This window comes from Convolutriloba macropyga, chromosome 11 (genome assembly GCF_964194025.1).
Source record: "Convolutriloba macropyga chromosome 11, txConMacr16.3, whole genome shotgun sequence".
In the NCBI taxonomy this organism is placed as follows: Eukaryota; Metazoa; Xenacoelomorpha; order Acoela; family Convolutidae; genus Convolutriloba; species Convolutriloba macropyga.
This window is the reverse complement of record NC_134478.1, coordinates 43,497,895-43,513,891: the sequence shown is the minus strand read 5'-3', so window position 1 is coordinate 43,513,891 and position 15,997 is coordinate 43,497,895. Positions and strand designations below refer to the sequence as shown.

The 15,997-nt window shown below is 31.8% G+C and overlaps 1 protein-coding gene across 1 annotated transcript in view; it reads left to right on the top strand.

Moving 5' to 3' along the window:
- The window catches only part of LOC142349137 (uncharacterized), a 271,437-nt gene that overhangs the window by 190,637 nt on the left and 64,803 nt on the right, over window positions 1-15,997 (top strand). The window contains exons 12-14 of the mRNA XM_075400552.1: window positions 3,510-3,781; window positions 6,412-6,634; window positions 14,581-14,658. Coding sequence (XP_075256667.1) covers window positions 3,510-3,781; window positions 6,412-6,634; window positions 14,581-14,658 — 573 coding nt within the window. The remainder of the gene's footprint in view (window positions 1-3,509; window positions 3,782-6,411; window positions 6,635-14,580; window positions 14,659-15,997) is intronic.

The following is a 15,997-nucleotide window of genomic DNA, read 5'->3' as shown; positions in this document are numbered from 1 at the left end:
CGGCTATTTTTATAGAATTTTTGTCACAAATTCCGGCTAAATATTTCACAAAATTCAGACTTTTTTTATCAAAAACAGCACGAAATAATTTATTTTAATTCACTCTGATTAAATTTGCAGGAAGTGCACACCCAAACACTGCTAACACAACCTTTGTAGAATGAAAAGGGGGCCAATTTTACTTCAACTTCCTTTGAGAATGCTATGTAAATAAAATTTTGCGATTTTTTGTTAACTTTATTCGTTGATTATCAAAAACTCAGCATATATTTTTGATTTTTTAAATCACAAAATATCTATATCTGTGACATTCGAAAAAATAAATATTCCTAATGGACAATCAGCATTAGCAGGATTAGTTTTCTATTATTCTTGGACCGTTACGATCCAAAAAACAATTCGGATTGTCATCAGTTGGTTTTTATATAAAAAAAGTCGATCTTTCTTATATTAATAAAATAACAGAACATTTCAAATCAAAGCTCACTAGTGATAAGTCCGACTGGCTTCCTATTTAGCTGCAAATTAAGTTATCTAATTTGTTGCTGGAAAGCTTATGGTCGTTTTGACTTTTAAAATATTTGATTTTTAAATAAAAAAAATGGCTTATTGAACTTCGCCTCCATTTTTCTCTTAATTTGATCAATTTGTAGCTTAGTGTCAGTAATAAAAGAGTGCTCCTCCTTTTTGCTGAATTCAAAATGAGTCTTCATTGCGGTTTTACGCCTTAAGTTATGGTGTTCTGGCTTTGATATAATTAGATTTCACATTTTTTTTTAATTTTTAGGTATTTGCCCATTTTTCATTTTTTCTAGTTTTGTCAAATTATCACGTTATTGGAAGTTAATATATCACATTATTGGCGTTCAAAATAACACAAAACTGATAATAATTAAATCCTTACAGATATAGGTTGTGGTTCTTTACCGCTTCGACAATACTTTCTCGAAGAATATAATTGAATTTTTTAATTTTAACTTTAAATCTCGGTTTTACTTTGTCTTTTTAGTCGTAATTAATTTCATGTACAATGATTCGTTTTGATTTGCTTTTCATGGAAAAATAGATGAGCCAAAATTCCGATAAAAGAAGATAGATGATGGCTTTCAATACTTTAAAATTAATTGTTTTCCAAAATGAAAAAAAAACACCTTAACTTTGCAATTTTGTTCCTTTTATGGTCTGTATGTTACCTGGTCTCGTTAACTGAAGGTTAAAGATGACATTATTTCTGTCAAAGGAAGATGTCAAAAGGGATTGGCGTTGCAAAATCTGATGTTTTTAAAGAATTCGTTTTGACTTTACTGGCTTCGACACGGGTTTTTCACATAAATAACTATATTAATTTTTGATTTTTGTCATATTTGACGTTCTTTTTGAAGATGTAAGACATGTTCCGGATAATTGCAGGTCTCAAGGGCTTTTGAAGAATAAAAGACCCTATTCAAAATTTTCATTTTGTAATTAATGTCTTTCATGTCTTTGGAAATAAGTTTTTTTCGAAACAAAAACAAGTATGTTATAGTCTTGCCTTTTTTTTCTTTTTTGTCTAATTGTTACCTAGTTTCAATAATGAGAGGTCAGATAATAAATTCCAAGGTAAGATGTTAAAGGGGATTAGTGTCACAAAATCCAATGTTTTTAAAGAATTCGTTTTGACTTGACTGGCTTCGACATGGGTTTTTCACATAAAAAATAAATGAATTTATGATTTTTTCCATATTTGACGTTCTTTTTGTAGACGTAAGATATAGTCTGGATAATTGCAGGTCTCAAGGGCTTTTGAAGAATAAACCAACCTATTTAAATTTTTCATTGTGTAATTAATGGCTTTCATGTCTTTGGAAATAAATTTTTTTTCGAAAAAAAAAACAAGTTTCACATAGTTTTGCGTTTTTGTCTAATTTTTACCTAGTTTCATTAATGAGTGGTCACATAATACATTATCGGTGTTCGGCAATGGTGCAATCGAACTTATTTTGAGGGCCAAAGTATGGTTTTACGGCTTTGAAAGCATTTTCTGGCAAGTTTTAATGATTTTTTTGTTGTCTATTTGTTGTTCTTCTTGTAACTGCATAAAAAATTGAATACCGACAGTTCTTAATTCCGTTCTATAGAAGCATTGGTAATCGTAAACCTATGGGATACTTTATTTGATTCCTAATGGTTTTCATTACTTTGAAGTTAATTGTTTTTTTTTCAAGTTACGCGAAATTTCTGATTTTAAAGTTTCTGCTCTTTTTTGTCTATTTGTTACCAAGCCTTATTATGAACTGGTGAATAAACATTTTTTTTGGGGTTATTAAGAAGTTGTATGGTTTGGTCTCAGTTTTATCTGACGCTATTTTGACTTTGTTATTAAGTTTTCTTTTTAAAACGGACATAAATTTTTGATGTATATGCAATAATTGTTGTTTTTGTTTCATTTAGCCGTTCCTCTTTGCTCGCTTTCTTAATATCGGCATATCTCAACACTCTAATGCGTCATTTTTTACTCCACTGAGTTATCTTTTCGTTCCTTCACCAGTTTTTCTGAAAAATACTTGAATTTTTGTGTTTTTCTATCTGTTCCTCATTTGGTAGACAATTATGCCAAAATTATGGATGAACGAGGTCGGAACCTTATGTGCAATCGCACATTACCGAGCCTCTTCGTTAGCAGTCACATTTTCTATTTCTCTGCGGGTATCTAATTTTTCCTCCCTTTATTTTGCATTAAAAAAGTTTCGTGGCATTTCATGATTATGCAATTGAATTGATATGTTGTTTCATATTAGTCGTTAATTGCAAAAATTGCTTTCAACTGTTTCAGCGCAAGATATTAATCATTTTGCAACAAATATTGCTGCGGTAAATTATGCAGCGAATTTTTTTTGAATTTTTGATTTTCAGCGGTGAGTATTTTTTTCACCTTATTCAACACTTTCGTTGGTGCAAATCGCGTTTATTACGTTTACTCCACTACGTTGCGAATAGAAAATATCGCCTTTTTGACAATATGTACTCGCACGTCGCTCTTTATCGTCGCTCTTTAGAAGTTTGTTATATAAAATAGGTCCTAGGTAATTAAATAAAACACTCGCGAATTCATCATTTCGGCTACATGGAGCACTTTTCACAGTAAGTAGCGAAAAAAGATTGGTTTGTTAAAACAGCTATTTGCTAAGTAATGTCACAGCATTCACCGCAAATCTTCGTGGTTTTTAGGGCTGAGTATCTAAAGTACCGAAGTAACCGTGATATTTACTTTCCAGGTAGATTGTGACGCCAATGACATAATGCAACAAAATGTGACAGACCCTGGCCGAGATAGGATGTTAATCTTGCAAGATCTTGCAAGATTCTTGCATAAAGATGTTAATCTTGCAAGATTCTTACAAGACGCATGTTAATCTTGCGAGAATCTTGCAGGACTGACATCTTTTTGCAGAATCTTGCAAGATCTTGCAAGATCAGCATACAAACCCGACTAGGGAAAATATCAAAATTACGAATTGGTTTATTTTAAGATGGCTATTCGATTGTGGAGGCGACCAGACTAGACTTTGGAGATCCAGCGGACATAACAGAGGCTTTCATTACCTCAAAACACCACTCAGTGTCTGGAGATGCTTACAACGGGGGTGAAAACGGAGCAGAGTGTGCCTTCGATCTACTGCAGACACAGACAATTGGCATGATGAATGGGGTGTTCTGCGTGGACCACTACTGGCTGGGAGATCCTCAAGGAGATATTAAAGATGGAAAAGGAGTTTTTACAATTAATCAGCGCATCACAAGCGTAAGTGCCGTATTAATTGTAAGAGCTGTTTGTAAGATTACACTCTAGAAATTTAGTTATGATTACACTCTTTAGCCAAATTTTTAGTAGGGAAAAGAGTGGAAGAGTGTAATTTTAAAGAAATTACTCTTAATGAAATACACTACAATTTTAAAGAAATAACACTCGTAAAAATACACAACAATTTTAAGGACATATTACACTCTTAGAAATACACTACAATTACACTGTTTTTTGAAGATGCATTTAATCACGTTTTGTTCTGTATTGGAGTTTGAAATGAAACCTTTTTTTTGGTTTAGACGCGATGAGTTCGATTCCCAGTTACTGTAAGATATCTTTTCCAATGATATTTTTTGGGAGGTTGTTAACCATTAATATTCTGCAATTTTGTGCTGCCAATTACCCGGAGCTTAAGTCCAGTTGTAGTGCTACTTTTATGTATATATAGGAACACAACGCTGGAAGCTATAATGGGAATTAATTGTGTGACTCTATTTTGAATGTGTCCTAGAAGGTTGCTGAAGACCTCTACAACTACAAGTGATAGAGAAGTCATTAAAACTTATTAATTTTCGATCTTTTAAGAAAAAAATTTTTTCTCAAAATATGAATCCACATAACAGCTTCTTTGAATACGAACAAAATGACAGTAACCAAAATTAATAGCAAAAGCGTTAAAAATGTGTTGATCGGTCATAAGTTTGAAATCCAAAATTTTGCCTTCTATTCTGTTTTGCCCGTTCCGACCCAACAAGTTTTTTTAATTATTTTTACACTCTTTTCCCCGTTATTTTTGGGGAAAATCCTCGGCCCGGGAGGGTATATTATGCCACCCCAGCCCCCCCCCATATATATATATATATATATATATATATATATATATATATATATATATATATATATACTCCAGATTACCAGAAATATATTTTTATCGGCCCGAAAATTAGAAAAAAAAACGACAATTTTTTAACACATACACACACACACACACACACACACACACACACACAGGGAGGACTTGATTACAAGGATAATTTTAATAACTGCAACACTAAATGTTTTCAAAATGTAAAATCTAATTTTGAAGCAACGTCTTTCGTTGTTAGTTTTGTTTTTACTCTTCAATTTCATTTATTAATTTGTTCATTGGTTATTATTAAGTTAATGTGCATCTCTGTTTTGCTTTTGTTGATCTGACGCTGTTTAAGTGCATTTATAATACGTTTTCAGTTAAAAGTTGATTGTAATGACTTCTTTGGAATTGACTGTTGTTCATGAAAATTCTATGCATTTCTGAGTTTCGAGTGAATTTGGATTTTGCTATAGTCCTTTTACCTAATTGTTGAAAAGTCTGCCAGAATTTCTACCAAAAGCGTAATTTAAATATCTGGATGTGTGCATTTGATAGATAATTTTTTAAATCTTTGTTTTAATAACCTTAATAGGTTTTTTTATGAAAAATTTTGTCCCTCGATAAATTTTTTCCCATCGGTTTATAAATTAACTGCCTTAACTAGAAGTCCTAGCAGTCCGCTATTGAAACATATGTGTTTATGTGCTTATGTTATGTTGAATAGTGATTTTTTGTCGAATTGGCACTAAACATTTTTTTGTTGAATTATAAAATGACTCATGAAAAACAAGTCTTTATAATAAAACATTATATAACAGTTATAGATGAAGTAATATGTAACAGTATTTGGTGAAACATTATGCAAATAAGTTAGTGATTCCAGTTTCTAGCAAATTTTTTGACTGAAAAGATATTTGTTTTTGAAGAGTTTTCTTGATCGTTCTGAATCCCGCCTTAAATTTGCTCCTTTACACTTGCACTGTTGTTCATATTATATTTGCACTTGCATATATCGTGTTAGTGTCATTGATTTTTCATTGACTTTTTAGTGGAACTATGAATTGGTTTTGTCTATGAAAACAAATTTAGCAGGAAAGGTTAAATGATTGCAGGAAAGGTTAAACATATCATGTCTTGATTGTATAAGATCATGACGTTTAGATTTTTTTTTCAAAAATTGTTTGAATTTTGAAGTTTTTCATTGGTTTTGAGAAATTTTGCAAATATTAGGGTTTTGTTTTTCATCAATTATTCTGTTTTTGTTTGGCATACACGTGTTTGTATGATACAGTTTCCTTGGGCAAAAAGTGCTTACCTCACTCATGATTTGACTCGTGACAGACTATCGTGGTTGACCTCTAAAAGCGCCTAACTTTTCCAACGTTTTCGGAAACGAGTACTACAAGTTGTAAAATACTGATAACAGATCCCATAAATTTCTTGATTAAAAGATCACAATGATAAAGATTTTTATGATAGCCATTGCCGCAAGAAATTGCAACCAAAGTATTCTAATACTCACACAATAAAATTGGGCAAAACATGAACTGTTCTCACATTAATGTACAGTAGACCAAATTTAATTGAAAAAATTGGTATGGGTCGGAACAACTAGAACGGAGTAGCTGTTTGTAATTAATTTTCAAGTCCGGACTTTTAGTTCCAAATAAGAAGTTGTGGTCTTATTTTGCTACAAAATTTCTTTTGAAATAGCTTTTAGTAACAAAAGTTCAGATTTGGAAACATATACTAACTGCATTTTTTTCGAATGAAGGTGACGGTGTACCACAATGCAAGTGATCCCGATGAGGTTGTTGTTGGGATGGAGTTCCATACAGTCGATGGGCCTCCCTTCGCAATTGGCGTTACTGACTCATTCGGCTTCCCAGTTGAATCTAACTCCACTTCGCCCATCACTTCGGGAGGATACCTGGGCTCTATGTGGTTCTACACCACCGACTTTAATCAGATCAGGAGGATTGATTTCTGCTGGATGCGTAAGTTAAAATTGCTGCCCTCCCAGGCCGATTAATCACTCTTAATAGAACCCTAAAAACAAGAGAAATGTAAGAGAGATGTAAAAAGAGAGGAGAAAGATTATAAAACTTTTTTCACGTTTTTGTTGCCTAAAATCTTCGGCCCGGGATATAGCTATATCAGTTTTGTTACTCAAGTTGTTGTCATTTATTACCAATTAAAAGGTTTTGTTAACGAATAAGACATTTAGTGTCGTTTGTAAAAATAACTTACCTCATATTGATATCTATATATAGTTTTTTGTTCCTAGTCAATTTACTGGGGGAGCAACTATACACCCAAAGGGCTTTTTTGTTCAGTCAATTTTGGCCGATCTATATATTCATCGCAGAGGAGTGTGAGTGGAATCACTAGAAAGCCCGTCCAACGTATAAAATACAACTAAAATGACTTTTTAATAGTCGCAGAGCGATAGCGGGGGGCTACTATTGGCCTTCTCTTGGTTTTTTTACGACTCGAAGAGGAGTATTGGTTTCTTAAGGTTTTTTTTACCGGAAGTACTATTCGTTCAGACGAGGTTTTGACATAAAAGCAAAATCGAGTAAAATTGCAGTGTGAACTAATTTTTTCTGAGCGAGAGTTTTTGATCATGCGCTGCGTTTAGTGAATGATTTTTTGACTTTGAAAAGTAGTTTTTGACTGAATGGCACTTCTAGATAACCGTTTTTCCTCTAAGTGGCCCAGTTATTTTGCTTGTAGTTTAGTTTTCTGTAGAAATAAATTTTTTCGACGCTATATTGAAATCTAAACCTCGCAACGTGATACCACAGTGTTTTGCAGAGCATGAAAATGCGTTTCAACTTCAAAATTGGTCGATAGTTCTTGATTTTTGGATCTTTCAGCCGTCTTTTTTGTCAAAAATCAATAAATATGGCAACTTCCATTTGATAATTCATATACTCAAGGCCTCTTTCTATCTCAATGTAACTTTGTTTTATAAAATTGTACATATGCTAATCCGATTTTAGAAATTTTTTTTCCATTTTTTTCAGTTTTTTGTTCGTATTTGGCTAGAAATATTTAAAATTTTTTCATACACGCGTTCTCAAAAGAGTTTGCAAACCCTTTTTTTGCAAAATGTATTAAAGTTTCTTATGTTTGAATTCTACTTTTTCAAAAGGATAGATCTTTTTCTCAGATGGCCCGTATTCTTTTCTATGTCTCGGGTGCTGAACAATGAAATGTAATTGTTCTTGAATTTTTTTAAATGATTTTTAACTTTCAAAAATCTGGAATGTCTTTTTGTTACGGTGTTCCTTACATTGTGCCCGTATTCTTCACATTCTAGTCTGTATCAATCTAGCCTTGTTCTGGCACCTACATTTATATTCTCTATTTTGATTTTTTAGGTTGTTAAAAAGTTAATGATTTCAGCTTTTAGATTTTCGTCATTTTTTTGTTTCGCAATTGATTTAATTCAACTTCAGGCTTGCTCTGATAGTACTGAGAGTTTGTTAGAAAGCGTTTGCCAAATTTCCACTGATTATATTGATTGCAATTTTTTCCCTGCATTAGACAATTTAAACAATTTTTTTGCCCTTGAATTTTCTTCTGTTACTCTTGTCTTTTCTATGATTAATTTAATTTTTGAATTAATATGGAATCATGTCTAGATTATATACATCAGCGAAGAAACATGTTTTGTTTTTGTGTTAATTGTAGTGATCAGAAATCTAATTTTAGTGGTTTCTGATTCTTGAATATGAGCATTCTTTCTGGAAAACTTAAATTAGTTTCTTAGATTTATCTGTGGTTTGCTTTTGCGATCTTTTTGAGATTGGAATCATGAATTATTTGAAGGCAATTGATGACCTCCTCAGTTTTATAACCTACCAGTATTTTAAGCATCCTATTTTTTGCAGACTTTTTAACATTACCAAACGTTTTCAAAAATAAAAATTTTGCTGCGTCCTGATTTTCTTGGCGACAGTGGTTTAAATTTCACCAAATTTTAGATCAAAGCTAGTAATGTAGTGAGTTAATGGTTTAATACAAAAAGTAATGGCTTTTGCTGCAATTATAATACTTTTTTCGCGGAGTTTTTACGTTTCGAGTTGCTTCCGGAATTCTTACGGCTATGTTTTTTATTTCGTCTTCGCAATTTTTGTTACGACCATATGACGTCACAACCACTTCAAATCAGCTTTTTGTTCATTCGTTTGTTCATGCAATCTTATCTGAAGTCCGTTCGTGACATCATTTTTAACCTCTTTGTGGAGCGAATTATTATTCATTCGCGTGATTAAAATTTTCGTTACTCTTGACTTACCTTACTCTCAAAAATGACTTCCGCACTTTAATTCAAAGAGATAAGATCAAATGGGTGTGTGTCACTCTAAATGCAGGTTATTTGAGAGCAGCTAATAGAAGCCGCAAAACATACAGATTTCTAATAAAAATATAACCTATCAGCATTCAATGAAAAGACGAATTTTTGGGTCCTTTTGCTTTACTGTTTCTTAGACTGTGGATCTACAAAGCTATTGCGGCTATTTTCTGGCAATCTGCCAGCTATGTTTTTTTAATTTTATTTTTTCCAGTTATCGACGCTTAAATTTTGTGAACATTTGACTGATTTTCTTCTTATTGTTCACATTTTCCGTAGTTTTACGCTATTTTTCCGAATTTTGCTAAAAATTTATTTTCTCATATTGATAACGATAGTATTGTTGGTTCTACCTCCAAGAACAAAAGAGTGTGGTTGAACAGTTTGATCAAGTTTTTGGCTCATTCAACAAAAATTGGTCTAAATAAGCTTTTAAGTCTACATTGTTTACATTTACCGGTTAAACATTCGTAAAAACTGCCAACGCGTTTTTGGCCAACCCCTATGATGGCTGGTTTTGCATGTGAATTGTACGAGAGTGTTCTTGAAATAAAACTCTGCCGGTTTTTTGCTAATTTAACATCATTATGCAATGGCACCATTTATTTTAGATATACTTAATTTCTTTTCAAACTTTCCACATCCAAAAGTTTGAAGAAATTCCGTGTTCCTTGCGGACGAATGGCAATAGCAAGGCTAGTTTTGGTCTTATCATTGTCCAAAATTAAAGTCAAGTTGTAACCAGTCGACGTTTTTTTTTAATATCAATTTTGCATTTGGTTGCTTTTTCTTAAGTTAATTGCGGAAGGAAACAATTCAAATCAAAGCACACTATTGAAAAGTCTAACTGATTTCCTGAACTTTTCAGTGAAAAGCTATTGATTGTCTTCTTTTTTAAAAATAAATATTTTCAAAAAAAAACAATGGATTAATGAAATTAGCGCTTTTTTGCTCTTTTTCGAGCAAGCTTGTACTTTAAGTTCAGCAACAAGAGGTGGCAATGTGCTTCTAGTATATTAAAATTAAATATTTTTTACGGTTTTTGGTTTAAATTAATGATCTTTCTGCTTCCAAGCTAAGTTTTTTTTACAAATTTTCGAGTTTACAGAATTTGTAAATTTGTAAAGTTTACAGATTTCTTACAAATTTTACAGAATTTTAAATTTTGGAGTTTTCACTATAATTGATGTTGATTTTCTTCTCTTTTCAATTTATTGACAGGTCATAAATAACAATATTAGCATTTAGAAGAAGGCACAACTGACCACATCAGTTTTTCTTTGAATATTTCATAGTTTTATCTGCTTCGCCACCGTCTTCTAGTAGAATTTAGGGAATTTTTTATGTTTGTCAATATTTTTGGTTCTTCTGTAGTCGACTGTCATCATCTGGAATATTTTATTAGCTCCCTATTGATGAATAACTCGCTTTTTGTTTTAACGGCCTTTTTGCAAAAATGTTAGTTTCAAAATAGACTTTTGTTTTGTTTGTCGTTTTTTTGTAGACGAATAAGAAATCGGGATAATTGCAGTTCTTGATGGCTTTGTGTAGATGAAAAAATAAACCCATTAACTGATTTAAGTTGATAGCTAAATATTTTCATGACTTTGCAACCAAATGTTTTGAAAACATAAATACGCTTTTTATAATTTGCAAAATGCTGTTCCCTTTGTCGAGTTCTTAGCTGGTGTCATTATCTGCAGATCGCATATTTCTATATTAGTAATGAATAAGTCACAATTGAACATATCTAAGTATCATAGTCCATTGATTATTGATTTAAAACATTTGGTACCGATTTTTGACTAGCAAATTATTTAAGTTTTGATTTTCTTTTTTATCGTTTTACAGTAGATTTATGACTAATTTTGAATTTTGACATTTTTGAATGGTTTTTCTTGAGAAATAAAAGCCTTAATTTAATATTTTCATTTGTCAACTAATTCTTTTTAATTCTGTGATTTTATTTGCTTTCTTAAAAAAATAATATCTTTTCGAATTTTTTTTGTTCCTTTATCTTAAGATTGTTTGCGTTCCTTTACCTAGCCTCATTTTTCAGAGGTCATATATCTCATAACTGATGTTCAAACAAGGCTTAGTTTATTCTGTCTGTGATTTTAACGGCTTCGACGCCGCTTTCTCAGAAAAACTTATGGAATGCTTTTTTCTTCTGAAGTTGACGTTTTTGTAGAAGTGCGACATATTTGGATAACTACAGACCTCAAAGTATTCATATTTCCGTCTGAATGAACAGAAAATTTCATAATAATTTTTATTGATATCATTGGGTTTTTTTAAAATTATTTGTTTACAAGAAAACCTAAACGTATTTTTTGGCGTTATCGTTTTTGTATTTTTTGTCTACTTGTTATCAGGGACCGGCTCCATATTTTTTCTAGCAAAGAGCCCATTAGTTTGTTTAAATGAATTTTTCTTAGACGTCTTTTTGACTTTGTTATTATTTTTTTCAGAAAATAGACTTTGAGCTTTGGATGTAAAATTTTGTTGTTTTTTTTAATTTTTTCGTTTGTCTTCTCTCGATTCTTTGAAAGTTTTCTATCTTTTTCTCATTTGGCAGACAATGAGCCAAATTTGACTGATTTTTTTCTTATTGTTCACATTTTCCGTAGTTTTACGCTATTTTTCCGAATTTTGCTAAAAATTTATTTTCTCATATTGATAACGATAGTATTGTTGGTTCTACCTCCAAGAACAAAAGAGTGTGGTTGAACAGTTTGATCAAGTTTTTGGCTCATTCAACAAAAATTGGTCTAAATAAGCTTTTAAGTCTACATTGTTTACATTTACCGGTTAAACATTCGTAAAAACTGCCAACGCGTTTTTGGCCAACCCCTATGATGGCTGGTTTTGCATGTGAATTGTACGAGAGTGTTCTTGAAATAAAACTCTGCCGGTTTTTTGCTAATTTAACATCATTATGCAATGGCACCATTTATTTTAGATATACTTAATTTCTTTTCAAACTTTCCACATCCAAAAGTTTGAAGAAATTCCGTGTTCCTTGCGGACGAATGGCAATAGCAAGGCTAGTTTTGGTCTTATCATTGTCCAAAATTAAAGTCAAGTTGTAACCAGTCGACGTTTTTTTTTAAAATCAATTTTGCATTTGGTTGCTTTTTCTTAAGTTAATTGCGGAAGGAAACAATTCAAATCAAAGCACACTATTGAAAAGTCTAACTGATTTCCTGAACTTTTCAGTGAAAAGCTATTGATTGTCTTCTTTTTTAAAAATAAATATTTTCAAAAAAAAAACAATGGATTAATGAAATTAGCGCTTTTTTGCTCTTTTTCGAGCAAGCTTGTACTTTAAGTTCAGCAACAAGAGGTGGCAATGTGCTTCTAATATATAAAAATTAAATATTTTTTACGGTTTTTGGTTTAAATTAATGATCTTTCTGCTTCCAAGCTAAGTTTTTTTTACAAATTTTCGAGTTTACAGAATTTGTAAATTTGTAAAGTTTACAGATTTCTTACAAATTTTACAGAATTTTAAATTTTGGAGTTTTCACTATAATTGATGTTGATTTTCTTCTCTTTTCAATTTATTGACAGGTCATAAATAACAATATTAGCATTTAGAAGAAGGCACAACTGACCACATCAGTTTTTCTTTGAATATTTCATAGTTTTATCTGCTTCGCCACCGTCTTCTAGTAGAATTTAGGGAATTTTTTATGTTTGTCAATATTTTTGGTTCTTCTGTAGTCGACTGTCATCATCTGGAATATTTTATTAGCTCCCTATTGATGAATAACTCGCTTTTTGTTTTAACGGCCTTTTTGCAAAAATGTTAGTTTCAAAATAGACTTTTGTTTTGTTTGTCGTTTTTTTGTAGACGAATAAGAAATCGGGATAATTGCAGTTCTTGATGGCTTTGTGTAGATGAAAAAATAAACCCATTAACTGATTTAAGTTGATAGCTAAATATTTTCATGACTTTGCAACCAAATGTTTTGAAAACATAAATACGCTTTTTATAATTTGCAAAATGCTGTTCCCTTTGTCGAGTTCTTAGCTGGTGTCATTATCTGCAGATCGCATATTTCTATATTAGTAATGAATAAGTCACAATTGAACATATCTAAGTATCATAGTCCATTGATTATTGATTTAAAACATTTGGTACCGATTTTTGACTAGCAAATTATTTAAGTTTTGATTTTCTTTTTTATCGTTTTACAGTAGATTTATGACTAATTTTGAATTTTGACATTTTTGAATGGTTTTTCTTGAGAAATAAAAGCCTTAATTTAATATTTTCATTTGTCAACTAATTCTTTTCAATTCTGTGATTTTATTTGCTTTCTTAAAAAAATAATATCTTTTCGAATTTTTTTTGTTCCTTTATCTTAAGATTGTTTGCGTTCCTTTACCTAGCCTCATTTTTCAGAGGTCATATATCTCATAACTGATGTTCAAACAAGGCTTAGTTTATTCTGTCTGTGATTTTAACGGCTTCGACGCCGCTTTCTCAGAAAAACTTATGGAATGCTTTTTTCTTCTGAAGTTGACGTTTTTGTAGAAGTGCGACATATTTGGATAACTACAGACCTCAAAGTATTCATATTTCCGTCTGAATGAACAGAAAATTTCATAATAATTTTTATTGATATCATTGGGTTTTTTTAAAATTATTTGTTTACAAGAAAACCTAAACGTATTTTTTGGCGTTATCGTTTTTGTATTTTTTGTCTACTTGTTATCAGGGACCGGCTCCATATTTTTTCTAGCAAAGAGCCCATTAGTTTGTTTAAATGAATTTTTCTTAGACGTCTTTTTGACTTTGTTATTATTTTTTTCAGAAAATAGACTTTGAGCTTTGGATGTAAAATTTTGTTGTTTTTTTTTAATTTTTTCGTTTGTCTTCTCTCGATTCTTTGAAAGTTTTCTATCTTTTTCTCATTTGGCAGACAATGAGCCCAAACTTGTGGATAAGTGGGATCGGAACATTATGTGCTAACGCATATTACCGAGCGTCCTTGTCTGCCTTCTAATTTTGTTTAGCAGTACTTTGAAACGGCTTATTTGAGCTAAAACACCAATTTAAAAGAACGCTAACCTTAAAGAGGCCAGCTGTAAGAGGTATTAAGAGGCCAAGAATTTTTTCAAAACGATTCAGTTATTCAAAATTAATTTTCCCTCATTTCTTTTGTAAACTGCACACATTTGTACTGGTTGCACAGACTAAAACTCCAAGTTGCAAATTCTTTTTAATGCTGCCTTGTTTATTTTTCGCAAAAAAATCTTTATTTTTTGTCGAGAGAAACGAAACTTTATACATCTTACAAAGACATGCAAGATCTTGTTTTGTAGGCCAAAATTGGGGGACGCCTAATTTTCTTGTTAAACTGAGCATGAAAAATTAAAAATTTTTAACATATCCTATTTATATCCCGGTCAGCTGACCAGTTTCTTGAAACATTCAAAGATCTTTCAACTTCATACATATCTTGATATTTTCTTGGCAAGAATTAGTCTTATCGAGATCATATCAAAGCATTTCAAATTTCATTTCGCAAAATGAGATTTGAAGTTTTGGATTGAACTTGTCTGTTTTAGAGCCCGCTGCCCCGTGGAACATCTATGTGGAGGACTACGCTGACAAGCCCGGCTCCTTCTTCAGTAATTTTTTCTCAGGTACAATTAATAAACGGCACTTAACTTGGTACTTAATTGTTCCAACTAAACAAAACTATAGCTTTTAATTCTTCAACCCGGGTCGTGGGTCACCGTCATTCAAAGCAAAAAATATGCACGATAAGTGGTTGATGCGGAAAACTTTGTAAGTAAGCGTTGAATGCGGTGAAGTTACATAAATCAGGCGGTGAATGCGGTGAAAAAACCTTTATCACCTGGTAGCGTTGAAATTACATAATTTCACCGCTGTATTTAGCGGTAAAATTACATAAATTCACCGCTTAAAGAAAGTGTCCAAATTATCTGAGAAAAGCGGTGAATGCAGTTCAATTTTATAAACTCACCGCTTAAATTAGTAGTGAAATTACATAAATTCACTGCTTAGAAGAAAGTGTTAAAATTGTTTAAGATCAGCAGTGAATGCGATGAAATTACATAAAATCACTGCTGAATTTAGTGGTGAAACAAACTAATTTCACCACTAAATAAACAAAAAGTGTAAAAAATGTGCGAGATCAGCAGTGAATGCGATGAAATTACATAGTTGGTATAGGCAATCAATTAAGGATGCAAGTCAAAAACGCACTGTAAGCTAGATGGAGACCAAAAGTTATGGGGAATAGTTCTTATGCTTGATGTATTATTCCTTAACAGATAATGTAGAAAAATAACATTTTCTTGCACTAACAACAATTTCTAGACGAACCTAAATTTCAGGTAAACGTTAAAAATTGTATCTAATTGTATATCTCAACAAGGAGGCTCGGTAATGCGTGTTTGTACATGATGTTCCGACCCCGCCCATCCACATTTTGAATTATAAGTCTACCAAATGAGGAAAAGAAAGAAAATGTTCAAAAACTCTCATCAAACTCTCAGCAAACAATTAAGTGAAAAAATAAAGCTGGATTAGAGAGCCGATGAGACACACCCGAAAACAAACACTAGCAAACATTAATTCAGACCAAAACTCAACGAATATATTTAAAAACAGAAAACAAAAAAATGAAGAAGGAATCCGATAAAACCCGACCTAAAAAAATCAACCTGTTTTTCATTAAATGTTCATTGGATAAGATATGAGACCTCTCAATAATGCGACTTGGTAACACGCCGACAACAATGAGCAAAAAGGACAAAAATCGAAAATAAAATTCTCATTTTTTGAAAACAACCAATTTCAGATTGGTTGAATCCACTTCCCATCAACTCGGCTCATATGGGAGTTTATTTTATGCGTGAAGCAATTGAAACTTGTCGCTATATGTAATAAGTTGGACGACGGCAAAACTAACAGCGCCAGTTGGCCCAACTCTTTAGTGTCATAATCCGGAAATAA